Consider the following 22,366-nt stretch of genomic DNA (forward strand, 5'->3'; position numbering starts at 1 on the left):
AACTGGAGGTTGTAGAAGGGGAGGGTGGGCAGATGGGGAAAACCTCCAAAAAGAAAAGCCAACTTAACACATCCCATAAACCATTAATATATTGAAACACCACATACTCATTGACAAGTAACTACTGTAAAGGCTACACAGTGTGTTCTCAACAGGATGGTGCAGAACATTGTCTCCACAGCAGGTGCTTGGCCATCCCAGAAAAGGAAGATTTTGCATACTTCAGAATAAGTTCAATTCCCCCAAAAAAAGAGAAAAAAAAAAGAAAAAAGAGAAAAAAAAAAAGAGGATCTTCACTCCAGTAAGGGGCCTATTAACAGTCTGCTTCATTAGGAAAATAATGCAGGGTTCACAAAGGTCGTAAGCTGTAAACAGTATCACTGTCCACTTGCTGACAGCAGATTTGGCAAAGGGTTTTCTCTCTACATCTCGTGTCAGTTTGAGGGCCTGGAGAGAAGGAGAAAAAGAAGAGAAGACAGTGAGATTGCTGCATGTAGGAAAAAACCACAACAAAAAAGGCAACCAAGCAAACCTCCCAAACCCAACTACAGCTTACATTGACAAACAATTTTGATTTATTTGCACCCAGAAGCGTCGAACTTACAGCAAGGAATAAGTTGCACCACGACCCTGCTGAAAATGCTTCTCCCTTGCCAAGGTTTGAGTGTGCTCCTTTGCTGGCTTGGCTGCTCCCGAGTAGGAAAGGAAAAACCCTCTCTCCAATAAAAACACACAGTGGCTAAGTCTGATTTACACAAAGCCAGTGCATTGTCTATTTGTTAAGCATATTTCCAGGTGAGGCACAGAAGGATCCTCCAGCTTTTCTCCATTTTTCACTATCACCTTTTCTCAGCATCGCCAAAAGGCTGGACAAATCTTACATCAGTATTTGACATCGACTACCATCCTTGAAGGACAGCCAAAGGAGGCTGCTCAAGAGAAGTAGTGAGGAGCCACAAATTTTGGCTCAGGTTTTGGTGTTCTCCATTTTCCTGCTCATGTGACCATCAACAGGCAGGGTCCACCCGGCTTTAAAAGCAGGGTGAGAGTCCACCTTACTCTGTGACCATGAAACATCTCTGGAGAAGGAAAAACACTGGAAAAACACCTTGGATGTGGCATGGAGATGACTACAAAGGGACACAGTAAGTAGATAAAACATGGGAAATATGAACATTTCAACCAAGGGGGCCAGGGGGGCAGGTTTTTAAAGGTACTCAGTTGCTTAAAGATAGAGTCAGGCACCAAGCAGGGTTTTGGAAGTATGTAAACATTCCCACGAAATCCTTCCACATCTTCAGAAAGCCCACTCAGTAGCCAGCCAAGTTGCTGGGCATATAACTTTTAGCTCTGAAATGGCTTCTGAAAGCAGGGCTTAGTCCCCCACATTACTTAGAACCTGTTGAGAATCTTCCCTGAGATCAATGATCAGTGATTTTTTATACAGAGCAAGAACAAGGGGACACTTGCTGAAACCAAAAAGACACCTGAGCTTCCACAAAGTTTCCAGAACTGAGTTTCCAAACAGGAATGTTTTTACTCTCAAAAGATCCTGGTATCAGACACCCTTGTGAAAAATGGGTAGATTTTGAGAGACTGCTGGATTAATCTGGACCAGCATCTCCTGCAAAGGGGATCACTCAAAGGCTGTCGCGACATGACTCTCCATCACTGCCCCTCTCCTTTCTAAGGTGCTAGGCACTGATCTTATGATAACATTTCATTAAAATGACCTATTCCGATAATGCTAAATGATTGACGGAAATTTAATCATTCTGTCTCGTGGTTATTAGAGCAACAGCCTGACAGCTGCTCCCTGTGCCATTAGGGGAGAACTTCATTCAGTAGAGCTTAGGGAGCAGACAGATTGTGCATTTCACCCAAACAAAATTTGGCTTTAGTCTTAATTATGTGGAGGGGTTTGGGGTAGACTGTTTTGTGAATAAAGGGATTTCTGACTGGATCAACATATTGATTTGTTCATTTTCAAAGGGCAAATTAACGCTAGCCATTCGTTAATGTGACTGCCTGGCAACGACTCCATTTGGTGTGTCCTGATGGCCACAACAAGGTCAGCAGGAGATACCCAGACAGGCCTGGTAGCCCCCAGTAAAACCTGACTAGTGGCTTGTATGTGGCTCAAATGAGTGCCCTTTTCTCTACTTCTCAAAGCCTTAGCACCAAGGAGACTGGGAATGGGTGACTTCCCGAAGCACAACCTCATCCGAAGCCAAGGCTCGGGTCCCGTGCGCCACAGCCCCTCTGGCTCTCACACAGCCACCATTTATGCCGAGTGCAGGCTTAACTTCAGCACGGGTGAGAAGTCTTGCTGACTTTGAATGGAGCTCTTAATTAAAAGTAAATACGTAACCAAAGTCCTGATGAAGTACCAGAGTAGTGTTTAACATTTAAATTAAAAATGTATGTAAAATATTATACTGTAAAACAAAGTGACAAGTGAAAAAACTGGATGATGATGAGCATCATTTGTGCAAGTGGCGCTGCCCGATATTTTTTCCTGAGGACATCCGTCCTTCAGACAGTGCCAACGTTTAAGAGACAGATGCACAGCTGAGGTGAAATTTCCTCAGAGCAGAACCAAATCACGCTCCATTTTCACAGCTCTGTTTACATGGACTTGGCAAACGGATTAAAAAATGAAACGAAGTAGATCAAAGTCTTAACCTTCCTGCCTTCAAATTACCCCATTAAAGTCTACAATAGACCCACATACTCTCACTTTCTGTCTTATCACAAAAAGCCTCTGTTAACCCTGAGTTAGCGACCTGCTGCTTCATAGCCATGAAAACTGTATCAGGCAGGGAAGCAAGCACTCGCAGTTACATCAGTGGTCCTCAACCACAACTACCCAGTGATCCTCTCTCCCTGCCCCCAAATATCTCCAGCTACATCCTGACCCACTACAGGGTTTTCACTCATTCTCAATGGCCATGGGAAAAGCTTGTCCTCTGCAGTGTCACCCTGAATTTGCAGAGGCAGATGGAGTTTCTCCTCTCTTCAGCCAGGATGATGCTGTCCTCTAAGTGTAACATGCAGCTCTCCAGATAAAGCACTCCAGTCCTCGCTTTATCCTTTTTCCTGGCCTGTACTAAGGGGTCCTTTTTGGAGGGATAAGAGCAGTAGAAGTACAAGCACAAGGAGTGATGAAAAGAATATACAGGACAGAGGACAAGGAGGGATTCAAGACAGGTGAAGTCTAGCAGGGCCAGTGGGTTAAAGCAGCATTTGCTAACTTGCCACAGCAGAAGTGTAGAGCCCTCTCTTACATGTGGCGTGGTTTCTTGTTTCTGAGGCTGGGGGGAACTTCCAAAAAGGCAAACATCATCTTCCTGTGCTTCCTAAGCCAGTCTCTGGGAAATTCACATCTTCTTGAAAAGCTCCTCTGCCAAAGCTAAGGCACATTTTCAATCATCAGGAAGTGGAAAGGAAGGAAGAATGTTAGATTTTCTCCCAAAGTTTCTTAGACTTCCTTTCCTTAGGACTTTCTTCTGAAGAAAGCAAAGGCTTTCTTTTGGAGTGCAGTCTTCACAACCGCATTGATACCTGGGTTCTGTCACACACATGCTCTACTGAAAGTAGAGGCAATTCCACAGTGGCTGTTTTGCCCCTCTGGGTACAGAAGGCTGGAACAAGATACATCTGTTGGATATTAGAAGAATCCATAGCACAATATACAGCTATAGCTTGTGCAAGCATATATGCATATGTTTGGTAAAAATAATGACTTTACAACAGAAACAGAAAAAGCATTAAGAGAGGGGTGAGGATGAACTCCTGCTTTGTTACATCCCACAGACATCTCGAACCCCACATGCTAAATCTCTATCCTATTTGTGGAAGAGTGTAAGACAAAAAGTAAGTATTTCTGTATTTTCTAATTCTTCAGCTCGCAAGCACTTATGTGGGAAGTGAGATGTCCCTTTCTTCTGTCCTCTTCTCTGCCTTCTCATCCTCTACCTTGCTACTGACCAGTCACTACTGACCAGTCACTACTGACCAGTCACTACTGCTACTGTTGCTTTACTCTGTGACCGAGCTGCTGGTTGTGATTTCCCTCCAGCAACAACATTTTCTTGCCTCCATCTCATGAAACAACTGTCTTTAAAAAGTCGTATTTAAAAGAGAAGTTAATGTGCTCCTTTACATAACTAGGGTATGAAAACTGCACTACCAACAATCAGCTCCTCAGTATGGCAGCTTACCAAGGACCTCCCGATTTGGCTGGAAAGGTTGTTCAGTGGATTGCGTCTTGAAAAATATCACCACTTAGAGGTCTGTAAAACAAGTGTTTTCCCTGGGTATCACTCTACGATGACTCCCCAGGGACAGGGAATCCAAATAACCACTTTTATTGGCCAGAGACTTGGGATGTAAACATTTTGAAGGAAACTTGGGTCCTTTAGTGACAGATGTGCTCTAGTGTCCCTGCCCCTTGATTTGCCATTGCACTCAGCAGTACAGCTTCTGCCCCAAAATGGGGGTAGGCTCAAAAAGCAAGACTTGATTATGAGTAGTTACAAGTTAATATTCTACCTGAGGTTTCACGGTTCAAGACTGAAGAATACACAGTATCTGTTTAGAAACAAGCAAGGGAGATAACTACTGTGACCAATCCTTCTATAAGGACAAAATTGCAGCTTGAGATTTTTTGTTCAAGCAGAATAAAAATAAGGAATTCCAATGCTGTGGCAGGTGTGCCATGGTGACACCCTACAGACTTCACAGCCACTGCACTGGGATGGCTCTGCACCAAGAGACAACGCTGAGGTCAGGGTGCGAAGCCCAAGGTGAAAAAAAGAGCTGGCAACATAACACACTTTCTTTCCTGAACTTTCAGGCATGTTGTGTTTTCACATTCTCTCTTCTACTCATAAAAATAGATATTTTTCAGCTCAGAATTGGGGGCAGAGAGTGAAGCAGAAGGATGGAAAGAGGAAGAACACTGTCACAGAACTAAGACTTAAGGGAGTTAAAAAATTGCTGTGCTGGTACTTGCACAGGCACGTGAAAAACAAAAGTGTCTCTTCTCCTTCTGTTGCTGCTCTTCCACTCCAAGAAACACTGCAAACCATCACAGACAATCAAGTATTTCAGAAGTCAATGTAACTAAATATGGCACATAATACTCTCACCCTGTATCAGCTCCCTGGGACAAAAGGGTTGCCCAGAACTGTAGTGAGGTGTCACAACTACTGATATGTGTGTTATCCTGATATTCCACTTGTCTACAGATCATACAAAAGTCCAGACTGGAAAGGACTCAGCACCATTTGGCCCAATCTTCTGTTGAAGGTAAGGCCTTAGGTTACGTTATTCAGGGGCCTGTCAAGCCAAGTCTGAAATACTTCCAGCAAGGGAGAGTTCACTACTCCTCTGGGCAGTTCACTTCATCTTCAAAAATGGGTACGGTCCTTTCTACCCATTTTACAGATGAAGACACACAGAGAAAAATTAGTCCACCCCATGCTCACACACTTAACAGTAGATTGGTGTTTTCTTCATGTATCAAGACCTGATACTGAACAACCAAATTCACAGAAAATTCTGCACTTGCTTGCAAGAGAAGCAGGCTTATGCAGACTCCACTACATATGTCACTGTGTTATAGCCCGCATGAGAAGGCCATATGTTGACACACTCGTTTTTACACCTACGGACATGTCAGTGCACAGTTATGCCAGCTTTCCAGAACATGCATGGCTGATAACCAGTTGCTCTTGCCTGGGCTCAATCCTTGTCCTGGCCAACAGGGAAGAGTTTAGATATAGGACATCATCTCTCTACAAGGTCTCCAGGCTTCTTACTTGAAAACCTTACCATAAATTTTATCCCCTGCCTTTTGCTGGCGATCCACTGAACAAGGCTTCCGCCCCGCCCCAGGAGCTGGGTGGAAATCCCCCAGTTACAGGTGACACTGCCATTGACTGAGAGACATCAGCCTGGGTGTTCAACACAGCACCAAAAGGCAGGATGCTGATGGACTAGAGGAAGAAGGCCAAAATGGTTGCAAAATACATCTGTTAGGTGTAAAGTACACCAGCTGGAATAATGGTGTGTTCTTTAGGAGTACTGAGAAGGAGGCTTCTGCTGTGGGTCAGAAAAGGATCGTTAACTACTGCACCTGTGCAAGACCAGGGAAGGATTTTGCTCGCACTTTTAAATCTGAAAAGTAAGAGTTGCTTTTTCAAGTAAAAGGTACCCACATGGCTGGAAACATCCCAAATTATAGTTTTATAGTGCTATGGAAATGTGCTATGGCCTCTTTATTCTGAATATCCTCACAGAGAGTTTCTTTTTTTCTGCCATGTACCAAGCCAATTTTAAAAACATCCTCCCTGCTATGCAGTCTTCTCATTTTCCTCTGCAGTAAGTTGAAAATGATGGGCCAATAATGCTCACATAGGTCACACAAAGGATTGTCACCATGTTGATATAAGACAGGACATCCTCTATCATGACTTACAAGTGGTAGAAAAGGCAAGAGACGGAAGGTCCTTCTACAGAACCAGATTTTCTCTACATTTCTATGAAATAAATTACCTATGAAAGCCAGGAGAAGCAGGCAGTACAAGGGAAAAACAATGAGCAAGATATTAAGCTCAGCTGTGAAAGTGCATAAATGCAAGTCATTCTCCATGGTATCATCTGGGAAAAGTGACTTTTTTTTCTAGAGTAAAGGCAGACAACCATGGCTACACAGTGGACTCCCGTTAGCTGGGCTGTGCCTCCATCCGATTACTGCTCAGCAGATGTCTGCTCTGCCAGACACCAACAACTGCCACCCTGCATGATAATCAGAGTGGAAAAGATGATTAAATAGCCCCTGTAGACTGGACCAGAGCAGAGCATTCCCACCACCCAGCCACAGGTACCTGATTTAAGGGGGTCAGGGTCTCCATGTGCCGTGAGGTACTTGACCAGGAGATTCTCCACCAGCAGCACCGAGAACTCGGGCTGGTATTGCATGAGCATTCTTTCCTCATCCTGCCTCCTCGGGCCAGAAGAGAAAGGCCGGGTACTACTCAAACACGTGCGCTTCTGCTGCCTGCAGTGTACCTGTGCTCTTTGGCTGTCATCAACACACAAGACTTAAACCTCTCCGGCTGTCAGTTCATCAACTTGGCTGAGTGCTGAACTGCTGTGAAAAAAGATCTCGACCTTTCCTAAGTGGCATGACGCTGTTTCTAAAAAGGTTCTTGCATCACGCACTTCTTCAAAAAGCGTGTTTTTAGCATGGGTATTTAAAAATCTGGCTCAAAAGAGGGAAGGAAGCAAGAAGAAAGACAAAACACCTGTAACCATCCCAGCTATCAGGCAACAGCTCGTCTGGGGACCAACGCTGATCTGCAGCTCTAAACAATCAGTACAGCTCATTCACATGAAAAAGACAATTTGTGAAGACTCATTCTGTAATAAAACCTGCGTGCTGCCGATCCAGGGAGGAAAGCACTGGGGAGACCAGTTGATGTGGGCTGTTCTAAAAATATCAGTATGTGCTGTCATCTGGTGAGAGTATGTCATCCTGTAATCTTGGCATCTGCAGGGACAGCAAGTTTCTGCCTAATTATTGCTGCTGAATCACATGACAAAGCATGAGGTACTAAAAAATATATCTATATAAAACACCAACAGAAGAACACCCAAACCACAGGATCAGACCACTGTCCTGGCTTCAGCTGCTGTAGACTCACAATACAAGCCTGTGGAGGCTTTTACAGATCTCTTTCCTGGGTTAATAAAACCCCAAAACATAAACTCAGATTAAAAACCACCAAAGCCCTACTCCCAGGAGCAGCGAGAGACTCATTGTGTACCAGCCCCCACTGCCTTCACACAGCAAAAGCCACAGCATCCCTGCAAGGCAGTACTTGCCTCCATGGGCACGGGGCTTCAAGGGGCACTGCAGCCAGAAGCACCCTATGGGGGGCAGCCTCGGTGGCGGTTTGCCCATCTTCTCCTCTCCTCCTCCCCAGAGGCCACAAACACTGAGTTAGCTCCTATGCACGCTCCATGCATGTCTAGGGAGCGAGAAGTCCACTCAAGGCAGGCACTCCCTTGGAGTTAATGGGATCCCTGTTCCCAGCAAAATATGTTTTCTACAGAGACATTTTTTGTTCAAAGACTAAAGCTGGTGTGCGTGATGTTTAGCTAGTCACAAAACCACCTTTCAAAACTTGGGCTGGCTGAAACAACACTTAAATGCTAGAAGCACACCACCGCCTTAACCACTAACCTGTTAGAAATGGAGCAGAAGAATTTGCTGCTCCGGAATTTCCTTTAGATTTTCTGAAGGCAGCCACTCTCATTTTGTCTCTGTGTAAGAAACCTGCCAGCCATACTCTTAAGACCTCATTTTTGAAAATAAAGAGAGGAGGAAGCGCAGCTATGGTCCTGAGGCAGTCAGCATCCTCAGGCAAGAGGCCCACCAATTCTGGTTTCCACATTCCAGCTTTCATGAGCAGAAAAGAAGATTTATGGTAAAGAAGAAAAATCATCTTCCTCATGGCATATTGTTGAGAGCTCTCTGATTTGAAACTCCACCCAAATAGAGAACTTTTATACCTACGTCAACTTTTAAGATAGTGTTGTAGCGCAGAGCAAGTCATCCTCTGACCTCTGCACTCAGCCTTGATATGAATTTTGCCCAGAAACAGGTTTAACACCAGCTAACGAATCAGCAAGTAGTCCAAACTGATACAGACTAATGAAATATCAACAAGCATTTTGTTTCCTAAGATTTTGCTCTATCAAAGATGTTAATCATCAAATCATGCATGTCACATAACACTGTTATCAGTAGCTTGTGCGTTCTACTGCTACATTACTGTAGCAGTACATTATCTTACGATGTACATTATCTTACGATGATGTGGGACCTAGACGACGCTAGAGCAAAACGAGTGACTTCAACTGACTTGTGAAGTATTTCCCTTGTATTTTTTGAACAAGTCAATGTGACTCCAGCAACAGCCCTGTTACAAAGCCCAGAGGCATCCTGCCAAAAGGCACACTGAAATCTCTCTTAGAAGATGCGGCTAGATGAGTTTTTCACAGTGAAACAAGCTCAAGAAGTTCCTGCCCTGCTTGTGCTGAGCCATCCTCCATCCCCTGCCCAAGCCCTGCCAGCACGGCGCCATTGTAAACCGGATCACTGAAAAAATCAAGGTAAAAACAACTTCTTGGATGGGTTTTGATGCTGGAGGAAATGTTTGCCCGAGTGGTAGCTTATCAGCAGCTCCTGACCTTCCCGGCAGCAGTAAATGTCCTGAACAGTCCCCGCTGCCTGTCTGTTTGGAACTACTCTTTGGTGAATGCCAGGTCCCTTGGGACTCACTGGCTGAGAATCACCACAGAACAAAGTGCAGAGTTGTGGGAATCCCAGGCTGAGAGAGGGCCTACTAATTTCAAAATAAAAGGTATTCTAGAAACAGGCAAGGGAATAGTGACATCTTTATTTATTGATAAACAAGCTGCAAAAACAAGGTGATGATTATCCAAGTGGGTGGAGCACATATCCAGTGCTCTTGGAAAGCGCGCACAGAGAGAGGAATAGAGGTCCCAGCCAGCTTAAGCAGGGAAAATCAGGGCTGAGTGAATAAAGCATGAAAAAAGCGTATTGATTTTCTTCTTTCCTTCTTGTAAGAGAGAAGGGAAAAAAACACAACACAAAACAAACTCAAATTTGTTTATATGCCTCAGTTAGGGTCCTCTGAAAGGCTGGGCACAGCCAGCCTCACAGGCGTGGGGCCAGCGTGGTGGGACTGGGCAAGACTCTCCCCAGGGATCAGACTTCCGTGCAGCAAACGTGCCCAGCCACTAAATCTGCAATGGTGGTGTCTCCTGCACGGGTTTTTTACTTTGCCTATGAAGAAACTGTAGTTGGTTTTGTTCCAAAGTAAACCCCTCTCCATACCTAGAGTATGCATAAACTAAATATCTACGTATTTGGCTTTTTTCTTTCTTCCCAAAACCCGACTCTGACATTTCACTTATTTTTCACAGAAAACACAGCACTCACTATTCTCAGGTATGCCAACAATCCATTGTAACTGCTTCTGCCTGCCTGCAAAACACACCTGGCCACCCTTGTGAAAGGGATTTAGCATGAGCAAGTGCCAAGCTGTTCTGCTGAAAGCGTTCCCCAGTCTTCAAGCCTGTAAAGGTTCATTATGGGGGGTCACAAACACTGCTGAGAGAAGATTTTAATTCAGGGGTCCCTATCGCTACGGTGAAGCAGAGAAGTAACCTAGAGAGCAATTCAGAATGATTGCATCAGATGTCACACGAGGTGCCCCTATCAAAATATGAGATGCCCATAGGGAGGCAAATTCTCAAACAGCGCTGCTTAACAGCCGAGGAAGGGTGCATGATGAACCAGCTCAGCAGAAATCATCTGCGCTTGCACCTGATACCAGAGGCACCCCGCAGCAGCCAGTCCACTTGTCAGAGAGAGGGAAAGAGGCTTCCACAGATGACTGGACAGTAATCTGCTGAGGAGAGCTGTCTCGTTAATAAATCTGTCCTCTGCAATGAGACGCCGCTCACACAGATGTGTCAGTTCCTTTATTCGGAGGGAGCAGCCTGAAAAAGATTACGGTGGCTACGCTCTCTGTGAATAGCACAGGCCAGGGTGCAGGAGCAGCGGTGAGGAGGTGGCACGGTGTGCCTCCTCTACGCTGCCTGGGCAGGTCTCCCCACGGGCAGCTTCTACCTACACACACCAAATGAAGCTACGAAAGCAAGAGGCTGCCCTATTTGCCTGTGTCAAGCAAAGCTGTCAATAGCATCTATTTTTTAAGCTTCATTTGGCAGACTGTACTGTTGGATGTTTCACAGCATTAAAGTTCCTACAGCCTTTATTTATTTTTTTTTACCTCATGCAAAAAGGGTTTTTAAATCCCAATGTCTCATGCACCTGGAGGAAAAGGAGAACTGGTCAGCAAGCATAACTTTCTGCAAATTTTTGCTTTCTGGTTCATGAGTCAATTTTTTTTCACCTCTCTTTTCTTTCTTAAATTCCTCAGCACTGGAACCAAAAGAAAACCAAAATTCAGGGGTGGCTGTGGCCTCACCAAGCTGCTGTCTCATGCAGGGTCAGCAGGACATGGTGTCCTCTACAGCCCATCTCTTGGCTGTGCACTCAAAGCTCTCGCTTTGAGTGAGAAGATGTGAAAGAACCAAAGGAAATCCTCCCACCAGCAGAGGAAGGACTGCACAAACCAATCGCTCCATCGGAGCGAGGCAGCTTTGCAGAATGACTGAAAGGAGGATTCCTGTGTCGTCTTGTCCTCCTTCAAAGACAGCAGATCATGGCACACGTCTCCTGTGGTACTCCACACACACAGGAAGACATTCAGGAGGTTCACCACCGCTGCTCGCCTACCGCAAAGCTTCCCCTTGAACATCTAACTGCAAAACAGAGAATGAAAGCTCAATTAAAGATGAAAGGGGCAAATTATGCACCATAAAGTCAAATGACACCAACTCCTCCTTTCCATCATTCACCTAGAAAATGAGAAACTTGGAAGTATGCTGCAAACTGAATGAATGTGTCGTTTCACCTCACCACTGGGATACTCTACGTACTATTCTGAAGTTAACAGAACACTTTCAATAATTTACAGTTAACCTTTTATCCTACTATATTTTGAAATCTACTCCCTGATAATAAATAAACAAAGGAGAAAGGGCACTTTGTGTGGCAGCCACCCTATGAGTCAGTGAATATGTACGTGTGAGCCGGCAGAGGTATGGACAGGAGCCTGCAGAATTCAAAAGAATGACAGAAACAATGTTTACAAGTTCAAATGCCCCCAGCTGTGGAACAGAAGCAATGGAAAAAACAAAGCAATCTGGAAAAAATTAATCTGGAAAGGCTAACATTTGAAAAGCAGAACCCAAACCTACAGATATTTTCTTCCTGGAGTCCAAAAGAAAATGATACCCATCCCAGTCCTGGGGGAAACCAACAATTTTCGTGTATTTAAAATAATAAACCCAGGACATTTCAGGGACCAGGATCCCACCTTTGCTATTTCAAATATATCCAGGTTTGTCCCACACACCAAATCCTCACTGTGTGCACTGATCTTGCAAAGATGCTCTTCCTCCTCCCCTGCAGTAACACTGCTCCTCCGACTGCAAAGCCTTTGTCCCTACGTAACACATCCTGGCCACATGCGACATCGTCTGCAGAGACAATCTGCTGCGACTTCAAAGGGGGTGAGTTGGAGCTATGTGATTCCTAAAACCCACAAACATTCCACCTCGGTTTGCCTGATTCGTCATTAACATTTCTCATGCCTAAATTAAGAAGGACACAAAGCATCAGATGTGTGCTGACAGTGTTGCACCCGAACAGCTTTTATAGCTTAGTCTCATTTCCCTCCACACCTCCAAATGTTTCTTGGCTGTGCCTGTTGCATACCAACACACAGCAAGCCATCCCAAGCCAAATTAGTATTATTAGCGTGCGCTAACTACTAAGGGTTTGGTGTGAGCTCCAATAAAACTAAGGAACCAATTATTTTACCGCATCTCTGGGGCACTGACCTGTTTGCCCATTTTCCCTGTTCTCAAAGGTCCTTCAGCCTGGTACCCAACTCTGTGATGAAGCCTGTTTAGCACCAGTGAAGTTCCCCACATTCAGACTGACAACGTTCTGAGCTGAGATGAGGGAATCAAAGTTAAAATCCAGCCCATCTGCATCCATGAGTTCACTGCGGATAATGGACTCCATGTCACACTCCAGGCTCCCATTGAAAATATCCAGGTCTAAGTCACTTGGGAATTTCTCGTGTCCCATGACCGGGAGGTTCACGCTAGAGGAGTACAAAGAGGAGCCTGAGAGCGGGTCAGAAAGTGTTTGCATAGACTGATTGACAGGTGACTGCTGATGTTTGGTGGATCCCAAGCTGCTGGAGTCACTCAAGCCTATGTTACTGATGGAACTGGACAAGGCACGGCTGCCACTAAGAGAGGAGTTGTGGGACTGGTGCTGGTGATGGGGCAGGCTCTGATTGACCAGAGAACCCTGGCTGGACTGCGCGGCAAACGACATCATGGGGTCGCTGCGGAGCATTATATTCCGGCGGGAATTTTGGGCGGACACAGCTGTGCTGGCTTGTGACATGAGTGGGTCAGACTGTGTCATCATGACATCGCTGTGACTAAGTGCATCAGAGGCGAGGAGATCCTGCAGCGTCTGGTTGTTGTAATGAGAAATGGAAGAGAAGGTAGCCTGCTTGTTCTCCTGAATGGTCTGCATGGGCGACTGGCGGAGGGAATTCAGGGACGATGGCCCGAATACGGCATTGTTGAAACTGCTCGACGGGGAACCCAGCCCTGAACCTTTGGAACCATAAGGAAAACTGGAGCTTCTCTGCATTATCCCTCCTGTGGGCGACTGCTGGGAGGGAGGGAGTGTTATATTGTCCAAGAGATCATCCATGAGGTTATCAGTCAATCCATCGTTCAAATTCATTGTCCCAGCCATATCAGTCAACCTAGGCAACTCCACAGTACATGGTTTGTTTACTGAAGGGGACAAGCTCGATGGACTACTGTACAGCATGGGTGAAAGTGGAGCGTCGTCGTCTTGAACATCGTCCAGTTCAGTGCTCGCCAAAATCGGTGACAAGCGGCCGCTGATCGTACTGGCGTTTGAATTTGTACGGGAGCGAAAATCCGTCCACGCATCCAGCTCGTCGCTGCTGCGGGAGGTGGGGCTCCCTGGCCACTTGGAGAGCTGAGAAGGGCTGTCCTCGTTCGTCTCCGGGGCGGTCTGCAGAGCTGCCTTTTTCTTAGCTGCCCGCCCTCTGCTCTTCGTGTACTTGTTGCTGTTGTCCATCGACACGGCGCGTCTCCGGGGTGCCTTGCCGCCTTTTCCACCATCTGGATTGATCATCCACCAAGAGCTCTTCCCAGTGCCTTCATTCTGCACCCGGACGAATCGGCTGTGGAGTGACAAGTTGTGCCGGATCGAATTCTGCAGGAAAGGAACAAAACAAAACATCAAGACCAGGATCTCACTTCTTTTACCACCCAAATCTCAACCGTTAAGCCAGCATCACATGAAAAGAGCAACGTGAATAAAAGCATTGGGCCCTCCTGGAAGTCACCACGGCTTTCTCAGATAGTGGATGAGGGAGGGCTGGAGAGCAACTGCAGTGTGCCAGCATGCTGCTGTAAATCAAGGCCCATGCTTGCACTAGCTGTGCATTCCAGGTGCCCAACTCTACATCCCCAAAAGCTGCATCCTAAGGAATGAGTGGGACACAGCTTCATTCTGCTAGAAAGGAGCTAGATGTTTCTCCCTTACTTTTGACTCAAGACAAACTTCTATACTCTCAGCAATCCTGCCAACAGTTCCTTGAAATAAAAACTGCAAAGGCACTGCAAAAATCTGACTGGAGGGGTAGTCACACTCATCACAGCCTCTGCAAATGTCTTTTTAATTCTTCATGGCCATGTGTGCTGTGTATTTGTTATAATAATTCTCAAGAAAACTGCAAGTGCTGTTGCTCCTCTCCCACAGGCACTCTGTGCATGACTAAGCTGTACTTTCTCTCTTGATTAGAGGCCCCAGAATTACGCCTGTACTGCAGTAGCTGCCCAGCTGTCCTCTTCCTATCCTATCCTCACAGTCTTCAAAATGTGATGTGACACAGTACACAATGATATCCCTGTCTCTGTAAGCTGCTAGATACGGAGCTCAAGACCCCGTGCTGTACAGAAAGCTATGAAATACAGAACTTTCAAGGGAGTCCGTGCACTGTCTGCTCTAGCATATTACCTGCTTGCACTAGTCAGCAACATCTACTGTTCAAAACCCATGTTGGCTCAAAATGAGGAATAGGCTGATAATACCAGCCCATGGCACCTCTAGTGAGATGACTCTTTAAGGCCCCTTCCAACTCAAACCATTCTACAACTCCATGATGATTCTGTGACTCCAGATTTAAACTGAAATAATAGAGGCAAAAATCCAACTCCACGCATCCTGGTGATCCAGGGCTTAAAATATGGCTCAACGAAAGGACAAGCAAGTAGTATTTGTCAGTGAGAATGCTTCCAAGCTTGGTCGGTTGTTTTTTTTCCATGTGCGAATCAAAAGATTCTTGGAGCTACCTCATGTTCCCCTGACAAAACAGTTGTGCTATTCCTCCACCTTAAAGACAATCAAGTTTAAAAAGCTGCACGAGTTCTTTCTTCTTAAATTTTGGCATTTACTCAGTATATCTGTAAAGAGGATAAAATCACATTTCTTCTGCCAGCATGCTTTAAAAATACAAAGTCAATAGGAGCATAGCATAATCAAACTACCTAGGCTAAGTGTCCTTCATTTACAAAGCACTGAAGAAATTCCAGATTTTAATGGGCAAAGAACGAAGTAATCAACACATCATTCACAAGCATCTTGATATTTGCATCCTTAGGATAAATGGATATTTGACATAAGTGAACTGGAGACACATTTGATGTATAAAGAAATCCAGCCCAGCTTTTTTTAAACAATTACTTTCAGTATAAAATGCCCTTTTTTTTTTTTTCTCCTGTTAAGTGTTGTGGTTTTTGTCAGATTGTGAAATGGAAAACATGCCTGAAGTTCTTCTCGCACGCAGACAGCAGACGTGGTTGTGATTATCACTTAATGAAAAGAGGAATCATATGGACCATGGTTCAAAATAGCAACTGTTATGTTTTGAACAATTTGCGCAAAACAGCGGACCAGACTTCACAGACTTAGTCACAAGAAGTTTGGGTCAGCGCCTCAGCTACAAACTTGTCCATTTCTAAGGGACTATCATGCCATCAAAATATGGTGGCTTGAGTTGCAGCATAATAGTTCTTCAGTCTAAGGAAAGAGCTTTTTATTATTTAACTGATGACATTTTAACTGTATTCCGAGCCTGGCAAAAGTTTGTTTCTAACTTCTAATAACTAGGCGCCACTGCTTGCTTCCTCAGATTTCTCCCAGCTGGCTGGAGAGTTGCTGCTTTTTGAAAAATAACCTTTGTTGATACTCCAGCTTGTACTGCATCACCACAGGTAGTTCTCACATCCAACCTCGGAAACTTTCACAGGCAACCACTTGTGAGGACATCTGCATGGGCATCTCTCCTCGCAAAGAGCTGGCAGCAGGAGGAGGACAACCAGAGCTAGATCAGTGCACCATGCTACACAAGCCATAAAACACATGCTGTTCCCTACCTAAAAAATGCTGGGTATAAGAATACACAGCATTTTGACTCTTGCTAATGAAAAAGAATCTTCGAAAACACAGAAAAGAAACGCCCAAGGTGGCATACGCAGTGTGCCACACAGCTTTCGATATAAAAACACTCAGTCCAAGTGCCAGCGGCTAACAGCATTCAACCTATAGTATTCTCATAAAATGGCTTATTTCTGCTGGTGGTAGTCATAGTATGAAACTATTTGGCCTAAAACCATGAAAAATCCTAAATGGTAAAATTGTAAGACTGAGGCACCTTTCAGGATGAGGGCTCCTGCATGTTTGTGCATATGTGTAATTTTCTTATTATTATTATATCTTTTTCCTCAGTGTTGGTATTGCACAAATAATACAAGAATGTAATAATACTTTTGCGCTGAAAATTGGTGGTTATAAAAAATCCAAGCAGTTTGTTTTCCTTTATATTAAGCAATATGCCACTTATACTCTGGCTTCTGTTTTTCTTTACTTTTCTTCTGTAGGAAGATTGTTTTCTTAAGCATAATTATGGGCCAATTTATTTTTGTGTACCCCGTCTCCACCCTCTGTTCAAACACTGCCTTAAAACCCACTTCTTTCACATAACCTCCCCTGCTAACTCTTCAGCAACAGCATCTGAGTTGCTTGGTTTTCTGTGTGTTGGATGCTCTGCCAAATCAAATTAGGGCTGGATCCTATTATCCTTTCACATGCAACTTTTGCTACAGAAGTCACTGGGATTGACAACTCACATCAGTAAAGGCTGTTGTGCTGTACTACCAGGCTGTAATCTGGATGGGAATAACTGTATTTTCTAGCTGGCTTCTGAGCTGTCAAAGAACATTGTCGTCTACTTAACATACAGGAAAATAACATGGGACAATCTCTGCTCTCAACCACGTGTGTTAGTAATACACAACCACGCGACAACCGGCAAAGGAGGTGGGGAAGCAGAGAAAATAGAGTTTATCAACTGAACTCGCTGCTGATGAAACTAACGGGCACTTGTCTTTGATTTATGTGGGAGATGGATTAGGCCATGATGATGGAAACAAAACACATTTTTCCATGCTAAGATTCAACGAGAAACTGTAAAGGAACTTCCGTCAGCCTGTCCTGGAGACCATATGCAGATGGGACAGATGCTAGCCAGGCTACAGGTATCGTGGAAAGACCTCAGATACCACCAATGGGTACAACATAGGGACTGTACAAGAGCAGAGTAGAAAAGAAATACAATGAGCTCCTCCCTTTATTTGTGTTACTGTTTATATCAGACTTGACGAACGCTGTGTGCTCTGCCAAGAGCCAGGAGACTGAAGTTCCTGCAGGTAAGATCAAGAGCATCCCATAAGGGCACTGAGCCCAGTCCAGCTGGGTCCTGTTCCCCTGGGGAATTACAGAATCATAGAATGTTCGGGGTTGGAAGGCAACTCTAGAGATCAACTAGTCCAATCCCCCTGCCAGAGCAGGATCCCCCAGGGCAGCCACACAGGAACGCGTCCAGGCAGGTTTTGAAAGTCTCCAGAGAAGGAGACTCCACAACCTCCCTGGGCAGCCTGTGCCAGTGCTTCGTCACCCTCACAGTAAAGAAGTTTCTCTTCATGTTGAGGTGGAACTTCCTATGTTCTAACTTAAACCCATCATTTCTTGTTCTAATGCTGGGAAATGGTCCTGCAGGGAGAACGACCGGCCCTGGAGACAAGGAAAACCCAGGGCAGAACAACACACGAGGCACATCAGATGTGGTGTGAGCAGAGTGTGCTATGGGCAAGCAGCGCTGCCACCCTACCTTGGCATCAGAAGGGGTGCTGCTGGGTGCCCAGCAGTAGCCAGGGGCAGCAACACAAGGGGCGACAGCATTTCACCCAAACTTGGGGCTATGCTCTCAGTTTTCATACATGCCGATCCACTGTGCCACATTTTGTTCAGCTAATACTACTCCTCGATGGAATTTGCTGCATTTTGCTCACAGAAAAAAGTAATAAAAAATCAGCTATTATGTCCTGACTACACATTTCTCTGTTGGTATTTTGATAAGACTGCAAACAGGTAAGCTCCCAGAGAGGATACTCAAACATTTCCAAAGAGGTGCACACCTAATTTGATAGGAACAACTGAATGAATCTGCCAGCAAGGCTGGGACTGTGTGCTATTTCGGCGCTCAGCCCCAGTCAGGCAACAGCAGCAAATGCTTGAGCCTTTAAAACAGAGAAAATTCTCGCTCTCTGAGCCTGTTTTGGCTTCTTCCAAGCCATGTTTACCTTGTGGAGCCCGTCCATTAACTCAGACACCAGCTGCAAGTGCTTCTACTGCAGTACAGAGTCTTTTTTGTCTGGAAGCAACATGTGGTATCAATTTATCATCCTCAATAACGCAACAACGAATCCACTCACTTTAAAAATAAAAGGAGAGTTGTGTAACTTAACTCTTAAAAGCCTCCGCTTTAAAAATAATAACAAAAATGTCTAAAGATTAGCAAGATGAGGCGCAGCTGGTGAGTGCCGAGTCCAAGTTACACACTGGTCTGTTTTTATTGCAGTGTTTTGTAGTGAGTGGCTAATTCGTTACTTCAGATACAGGCTCCTAAACTGTAAAGTTATGGCTACAAATCAAAAGCAGTTGTTTATTTTAACAAGTGGGATACTAGGACATGATGGGAGAAAAACAAATGCTTTCTGCACACCCACAAGTGCTGCTAATGCTCATGGAGGAATTATACTGTGTTTTATACTGTATTAACATATTTGGTTCTAACTTCACCATATGAAGTTGTCTGGTATCCATGCAGTAGAGAAAGGCATTAGATCTAATACTACTGAGAAGAAGCCATGAAAATAGCTCCGGTTTAACAGCCTTCAGCTGACTGGAGAGAGCCCTGCTTCTCCATGGTTCTGTTTGATGACTTGAATTTGTTTCCAGCCTGTGTCACCTTGCTCAAAATGTTGTAGCACAAATCTCCTTTGGGATGAACACCCCTAGAAAGAGCTTCCACCAAAAAATATTTCTTTAGGAAGAGGAAAATTAAACAAACTACTTCCTTTGCATTCAACTGTTACTGAAACAGGAGGTTGTGAATAATCCAACACATTTTGCCCATCTGTCCATACCAGTGTCTTGTGCCTTCTCATGAAGTAACTCAAAATTTGCTTTAACTACCAGTTTTACATTTTGATTGCTTTAAAGTCCCCAATGAGATTCGGCTGAAAGTAAACCAGAAGACAATACAACATTACGAATAACTAAAGTTGCCAATTGTGTGCACATATGTAGAAATTCTGGTGAAAGGGATTTGTGAGTCTAGGCAAGGAGATCTTTAGGAAGTAGCAACCTGTTGGCTCCATATAGTCATTTTCTGTCCAGCTCTTTAAGGCTGCAGTGCTGCTCTTCTCAAGGAACTTTAAAATCCCCAACCTGAAGAGGTCTCAGAATTACTTCTGCTTTCCCATGAGTTTTTGTAAACCAAAAGATTTGGTAATTTTAATAAAGTAGTGAAGGTGCTCTGGAGATGCAGAAAAAGCAAGAACTAAAACATAAGGAAAGTCCTCCCACAGTATCTACCCAGCCATGTTGTACCAATATACATATTTGTCCATATAAAACCAAATATTATGTATTCCAGGTTGTTACATTTTCCCTAGGTTATGGAAACTGCAGGGGGTAAAAAAAGCATTAAGCAAATTACACACAGAAAAAGAAATCTCTCCTGACACCCAAATGGCTTCAGTGCTCAATGTTTGGTATCATCTGCAAGTTCCTAAGGCAGCTCCCGCAAATCCCACCAGATGTTCAGCAGAAGCACCAGCGTCCCGCAGGGGATGTCCTTTTACACTCGGCTGGCAAAGGCCACCATCCTCACAACCCTGGAAAGGATAAGAGGGATGGCACAGGTTCAGCCCTACCCAAGCATGCCCTTCTTGAAGGACAAGGGCAAAAAACCCCAAAATCCTACCGACTTAGGGGGGAAAAAGTCAGCTCAGCACCTGAAGGGTGGGCTCTCTGGATTCCCCTCCTCATCCTCTCTTCAAAGGAGTATTTCTGACCTCGATGGCAGGGCAATGGCTAAAAGAGGCCAGCTCGGCAATTAGCTCTCTGCCGGCCTCTCTGCCCCCACCCCTCAGAAGAGCAGAAAGCCGTGAGGGATCTTGAAGCTCCTTGGGAGAACATTAAGTCCGGCAAAGATTTATCCTCCGAAATGTGCTGGCTCAGATAGGAGAGCAGCACGTGGATCTGCCTCCGTCCCACACGCAGGGCGCCGCGCCGTGCCAAATTATGACGGGAGAAGGTGATTAGCGCAGGGAAAACAAACCCTCCCTAACGACTCCCGCCTCGCTCCCCGCCGCCCCAGCTGCTCCTTGCCACAAACCGAGGAGGTTTATGCCCTGCCTTTTGAAACGAAAAGCATCTCAACGCATGCAGCTACAGGAACCGAGTCACAACTTAACCAAAAGTTTTTCCTTTAAAAAAAATTTTAAAAATTAAAAATTCATTCTAGCTAAAGCAACGGCTGCCTCACTCTTTTCAAACAGTGATATTGCAAATCGCTGCACTGACGTAAATGAAACTTAGCTGAAAATATACACTGCCTGGAAATTGTCTCAGAGCATCACGCTTCCAGTTAGCAGAAAAATCTCCAGTTATTTTACAGTCAGACATCCTCTGACCACAGGAGGACTCTAATAAATAACATTTGTTTTGCTGTGAGTAGAGCACGCTGGTTGTCGTTTAGTTTTTTCCACTGGGTGTTGGGAGATGAGAAGCAGAGACTGAGGAAAACGCGGATACTTTAACTAATGCAGCTGCAGAGCACAATAAAGTCGGGGTTTCTAGCAGCTCCTCCCAGAGTCAGGAGCCATGTACCCCTGCACCCTCTGCTACAGGAAGCCCCCTAGAAAGTCAACCCTTAGCCTCTGCATGCTGTGCCAACACTTTTCCACTTTAAAAGAGTATTGATAATTAGGAGTCAGGTACTATCATCGGGAAGTTGCTAAAGGCACCTTGTCAAGAGCTGCCTTTTTCATTCCCTTCCATGTGCTCTCACGGCTGCCCAAAATTCAAGAACACAATTAATTTCAATCAAAGAATATAATTTAATTAAGAGCAGGAATTTACTTCAAGGCATTGCTCTTGCAAGGTGCTGAGTTCGTGAAAATCCCAAGGCACCTCAGCACAGGCTCGACTGGGACATGAACAGAGCGAGAGAACAGAAGACGCTGCCTCTTGCTAAGCTTAAACCCAAGGAGTTGCACAGAAAAAGCTGCAATGGATGCACACGACTGGGTCTTCACCGAGCTAGATCAAAACAGTTCTAATTTCTGTTCAAGAGTGGTATCACCAGCAGATAACTTCTTCTTTTTTTCTTCCTTAATAGTAAGCCACAGCATTTAAAGGGTTTCCGCCGTAGGAACTTTGGAAATGATACCACGCGGGAGCCCTTCAGCACAGCATTGCTGCATTTCTCGTCCTCCGTGCAACAGAGCCCCAAGAGAAGAACAGGCACACACAACTCATCAACCCAAATATTATACATACAGTAACTCTCATAAATATAGCTGCCACTGTCAGCATAGCCCCAACACACCAGCTGCTGAAGCTATTGGAAGAGTCCTCACAAACCTCAGTGGTCACCCAGTTAGACCTCAATAAAAACAATACAATTTTTCTGCAAGGCAGACTTTCACCCAGAAGGCTTTGGGTTTGTTTTGCTAGAAAGAAGAACGAGAAGAAGGGGAAAAAAAAAAAGAAATCCCTCTGCTTTTCATTTCTTAGATGCAAAGATCCCAGCACAAACCTCACGCCGCGTTGTGGAAACCAGGAGTGCTCAATTCTATTTTTCGCTCATTCTTAGCATATGGCCGTTACTATACATTGACTATTTAGAACCATGTATGGGCGTTCTTTCATGCCTTTATAAATAAATGTGAGTAATGCTACTGCTTATAATAATTCACTAAAAATAGTAGCTTCCCATGGAAGATCACAAAAGCCTCTCATTGCTGAATCACCTATTATAAATCTTCTATTTCTTGAAATTTTGGGGGGAGTCACGTGCTGATTGTTTTTAACACTTCCTAAGCCTGTGAAACGCAACTAAATCAGCAATAACATTCACCACGCAGGTGCAGGGAAAGA

The 22,366-nt window shown here is 44.8% G+C and overlaps 1 protein-coding gene across 1 annotated transcript in view; it reads right to left on the bottom strand.

Annotated features, from left to right (window-relative positions):
- Positions 1 to 254: 254 nt before the first annotated feature.
- Positions 255 to 22,366, bottom strand: part of FOXO3 (forkhead box O3) — an 83,764-nt gene continuing 61,652 nt past the window's right edge. Inside the window, exons 2-4 of the mRNA XM_009872992.1 lie at positions 14,305 to 14,340; positions 12,574 to 14,012; positions 255 to 447 (exon numbers count right to left, since the gene is read on the bottom strand). Of these exons, the coding sequence (XP_009871294.1) occupies positions 12,608 to 14,012; positions 14,305 to 14,340 (1,441 nt within the window). The 3' untranslated portion in view covers positions 255 to 447; positions 12,574 to 12,607. The remainder of the gene's footprint in view (positions 448 to 12,573; positions 14,013 to 14,304; positions 14,341 to 22,366) is intronic.

Source organism: Apaloderma vittatum, unplaced genomic scaffold (assembly GCF_000703405.1).
Source record: "Apaloderma vittatum isolate BGI_N311 unplaced genomic scaffold, ASM70340v1 scaffold8887, whole genome shotgun sequence".
Lineage (NCBI taxonomy): Eukaryota > Metazoa > Chordata > Aves > Trogoniformes > Trogonidae > Apaloderma > Apaloderma vittatum.